Here is a 4,652-nt window from a genome sequence, read left to right on the forward strand (position 1 = left end):
AAGTGAAGGCTTATGTTTTCTGCAAAACTGCGTCCAGGGTTACGTGCATAGCATGGGCACATCAGGTGAGATTATGGGTTTCTGACTAACCGCTGGACCTTAGTTTAAGTTGTACTCAGTTACGTTAACCATGTATATGATTTCAGAGTTAATTAAGTTAACGCTGAGTTATATTAGCTATCGGGGTCTAGACAAGGGGTTCTAGAAAAACCGCTGATTAATGCTTGAGTATTACATGGGTAACTGTAGGGGGCTAAATAGACCTACTATTTAAGGTATATTAAATAGTATTAGCCACAAACCTCTGAATAAGGTTCAGACTGGTGAGTTTTGTGATCGTGGAGCCCACGCATAGCGGCCGCTGTGAGGCATCCTAAATAACATAGATTCCTAATGAACGAGAAAATACAAATTAAAGAGTTAACTAGAATAATCAAATGTCAGACTAATTAGAGACCGACAAACAACCAATTTGCCTTTCAACCTAAATTCGAGGTAATAATAAAACGGAGTCAGATTTGAGTTAAACCTAAATTGAATAACTCTGCATGCTGAAAAGACTGAACACGCAAGAAACCTTCATCCGTCACTAGATACCTTCCTTGGGCCAAGTGCGTGGACCTTACAGTATGTATACATATTGCTTATTTAAACTTGTTTAACAAACATTAAAAGTAAATATTAAACATTAAACAGAAGTACTCAGTGATCAACCGTAAAACAGTGATTCTGTCCTAATTCCCTTGCATATTAATGGTGGAGTTCCCTTTAAAATCTTAAATGATTCCCTTTGAGCTAAATTAGTTTCCTGTTTCCCTTACAAGGTTCAGACTGGTGAGTTTTGTGATCCTAAATAACATAGATTCCTAATGAACGAGAAAATACAAATTAAAGAGTTAACTAGAATAATCAAATGTCAGACTAATTAGAGACCGACAAACAACCAATTTGCCTTTCAACCTAAATTCGAGGTAATAATAAAACAGAGTCAGATTTGAGTTAAACCTAAATTGAATAACTCTGCATGCTGAAAAGACTGAACACGCAAGAAACCTTCATCCGTCACTAGATACCTTCCTTGGGCCAAGTGCGTGGACCTTACAGTATGTATACATATTGCTTATTTAAACTTGTTTAACAAACATTAAAAGTAAATATTAAACATTAAACAGAAGTAATTCACGTGTAAACGACCAGTCTGTTATTCTGTTTCCACCATAACGGCGCTGGCTCTCATGCCCGAGCTGGAGTCGTGTTCGGTGGGGAACTGCTCACGGCTGAGACCGCCGCCCTGCGTTTCACTCATAGCCGAACTATGCTGCCACTGCCTTCATAACCTGTCCAAAACAAACAGTAAACAGCTCTGAGGAAATATTTTAACATCCAAAGTATTTGTATTCTGTATCTTTATGAATAAAATCATTTATTTTATGCAGAGTATCAGGCTTTTCCATCACGCGATAAGAATGACGTTAGGTGATTACACCGCGCGCCTGTATGTTGCTCTGCATGAAATTGAACGATATACAGCACAGTAACGATTTTATATATCAAATAAAATGTACACAAACCTGTATTTTACAGAAGAAATGCATCAATTCGATGGCGCTTAGAACTGTTCTCTCCAGAAGAGAAGGCAAAATCCCTGTGATAAATAACTCAACCACTGGATTACGTCTGACCCAGGATCTGAGTAACACAAAAACTACCCAAACATTGGGTTGTTACATTTGACCCAGGAGCTGGGTAACACAAAAACTACCCAAACACTGAAAAAATAACCCCAAAAAATGACCCAAAAGGCTCAACCCAGCATTTGGGTTAAAAAAATAACCCAGGATTTTTTAGAGTGTATTCCCCAAAACACACCTCACACGTGAACATATGTACAGTAAATCTCTAATTAGGACCTGCAGCATGCTAGCACAGGATGATAAATGTGGTCCATTAAATGCCTATGCTGTATGAATATGGATGGACATGTCAGTTCTCATCAGGTTCTGGATTATTTCCACAAACGCATCCATTCATTCTGAGATCTGCTTCTTGTTGTTTCACACATTTATCTGCTACACTCTCTAGCTTGCTCAAGTAATGAGGCCCTCCCGTCTGCGCACCTCAGGGGCTGTGGAGTGCTTGCAGTTATGCTGGGTAGTTCACAGCTCTCCTTCCTGTTTTCACTAGCTCTCCCTCAGGTGGTGCTGACTCATTCTACCTTCACATGGCTTCAACAATGCTCCATCTGTCTGTGAAGCCTGTACTAGGGGTCTGGTGCCGATTTGGGCAGAAAAGTGTGTGGAGAGGTAGGGCTGGGAATCGATTCCGAGGCGTTGGGAATCGAGAGTCGATTCCAAAGGTTGGAATCGATTCTATCAAGGGGAATCGACTCCTCATTCAGAAACCTTTTCAGTTCAACAAAGCTTATCTATGGGTGCCTCTCAAACAGAAAGCTGCATCCTACGAAGGCTGCACACATTTAAATTCAAAGTAAAGGATGAGAAGGTACTGAGATCATCTGAATTTTAGGATGCACCCTTCCATCTGAGAAGCACCATTCACCTCCCTCTTGCTCGCTAAAAGCCGTAATTACGAGAGTCGTTAGATAAAAGATTATTTTCATTTTTATATTTTTATTACCATTCGCCTCCCTCATGCTCGCTAAAAGTGATTAGAAGTCACTAGCACCAGTTCAAGAAAACGATTCGGAGGTTATTTTATGGTGGACCTGGCTTGTCCACATTTTTTAGCACTGCACGTCAGAATAGATCATGACGTGATTAAGAGTCAGGATCTTATTTCCATCGAAAATACTATTTGTTTTTAAACCGTTCTATCAGCCAATGATAATTATAAAAGAAAACGTCCCGAGCATAGATCAGTGGCTGTGAGAGCTCATCTGATTGACAGATAAACCACGAGCTCTATCAGTTATTGTTAATGTTCTGGTTATTTTGTTTCAGTGTAGTTTGTTAATTTTGTGCAAAGCATACAGTCAAAGTAAACTTCATCATTCAGCTGAACTGTGCACATTTATTTTAGACACTTCATGTCATGGTCAATTCATGCGATAAACGCATGTCCCTGCTGAGCTGGGGCTATGACTAATTTCACGGGCAAAGCAGACAAAAATTAAGCTTTAGCGTTAGTTCTGGCAGGTCACGTGAGTCAAGCTTGCATCAGCTGATTCTCAGCTGATCACATCTACCTATAGGAATACGACACCTATCGCGGCATTCCTATATAAGCTGTATTCAGTATTATTCAGCAGCTTTTTAGCTTGCTTCGGAGCAAATTAAGCATCGCTGCTCGCAAATCAAACTGTTGCAGCGTGTTTCAGAACATCTGAAATCCACATCTAAGATAAGTGAATGCTGTTTTAATCCATATAAAAAAAAACAAGAATCGAAAACAACAGTGGGGAATCGATTCTTGGAACCAGGAAAAATTTCGGAATCGAACAGCTCTATGGAGAGGTCACTCGCTGCATTTTAGAGCCTCCAGCTGTTCCTGCCCTCACTGTCAGTGTGTGTTTCTGCTTCGCATGAGAGAGAATGAGTACCACAGTGGGTTGTGTTTGAGCGTACGGTTTCCAGTCTTCCTGGGATTCTGGGAGAGGAACTCTTTGAGTTTCAAAAATATTTTTTCTTTTTGAACATATGCATTGTTGTTTTTCTGTACTTTTGATACTGTATGATAATGTAGTTTTTGATATAAAAATAATAATAAGGCGGAAATATTTAAATTATAAAAAATATGGAGCATTTTTTGCTTGGATCACATTACTATAAATTCTCTTTTAGCTCACCTGAATGCAAACTGAAACGTTGAAAAATGAATGCGGTCACAAACATGTCTCCCCTGATGCCAAACTTGCAGCCCTCATTCAAATGGAGAGTGGTGCTTGCCAGAGGTAATGACATACAGTGAAACATCATTTGCTGTTATTTCACACTAAATTATGGCAGAGCTAAATGTGACCTTTATTTTAATGAGTTTGTGGGACACCTGTTATTTAAAGTTTATTTGTTTATACATGTTCTTTAATTGTTATACAAGAATCGAAAACAACAGTGGGGAATCGATTCTTGGAACCAGGAAAAATTTCGGAATCGAACAGCTCTATGGAGAGGTCACTCGCTGCATTTTAGAGCCTCCAGCTGTTCCTGCCCTCACTGTCAGTGTGTTTCTGCTTCGCATGAGAGAGAATGAGTACCACAGTGGGTTGTGTTTGAGCGTACGGTTTCCAGTCTTCCTGGGATTCTGGGAGAGGAACTCTTTGAGTTTCAAAAATATTTTTTCTTTTTGAACATATGCATTGTTGTTTTTCTGTACTTTTGATACTGTATGATAATGTAGTTTTTGATATAAAAATAATAATAAGGCGGAAATATTTAAATTATAAAAAATATGGAGCATTTTTTGCTTGGATCACATTACTATAAATTCTCTTTTAGCTCACCTGAATGCAAACTGAAACGTTGAAAAATGAATGCGGTCACAAACATGTCTCCCCTGATGCCAAACTTGCAGCCCTCATTCAAATGGAGAGTGGTGCTTGCCAGAGGTAATGACATACAGTGAAACATCATTTGCTGTTATTTCACACTAAATTATGGCAGAGCTAAATGTGACCTTTTATTTTAATGAGTTGT

The 4,652-nt window shown here is 39.0% G+C and overlaps 1 protein-coding gene across 1 annotated transcript in view; it reads right to left on the reverse strand.

Annotated features, from left to right (window-relative positions):
* The window catches only part of LOC107554826 (glycine receptor subunit alpha-2-like), a 22,142-nt gene extending 20,836 nt beyond the window's left edge, over positions 1–1,306 (reverse strand). Inside the window, exon 1 of the mRNA XM_016237457.1 lies at positions 1,217–1,306. Coding sequence (XP_016092943.1) covers positions 1,217–1,306 — 90 coding nt within the window. The remainder of the gene's footprint in view (positions 1–1,216) is intronic.
* Between the last annotated feature and the right edge of the window lie 3,346 nt (positions 1,307–4,652).

This window comes from Sinocyclocheilus grahami, unplaced genomic scaffold, assembly GCF_001515645.1.
Source record: "Sinocyclocheilus grahami isolate Dianchi unplaced genomic scaffold, SAMN03320097.WGS_v1.1 scaffold515.1, whole genome shotgun sequence".
NCBI classification, from domain to species: Eukaryota; Metazoa; Chordata; class Actinopteri; order Cypriniformes; family Cyprinidae; genus Sinocyclocheilus; species Sinocyclocheilus grahami.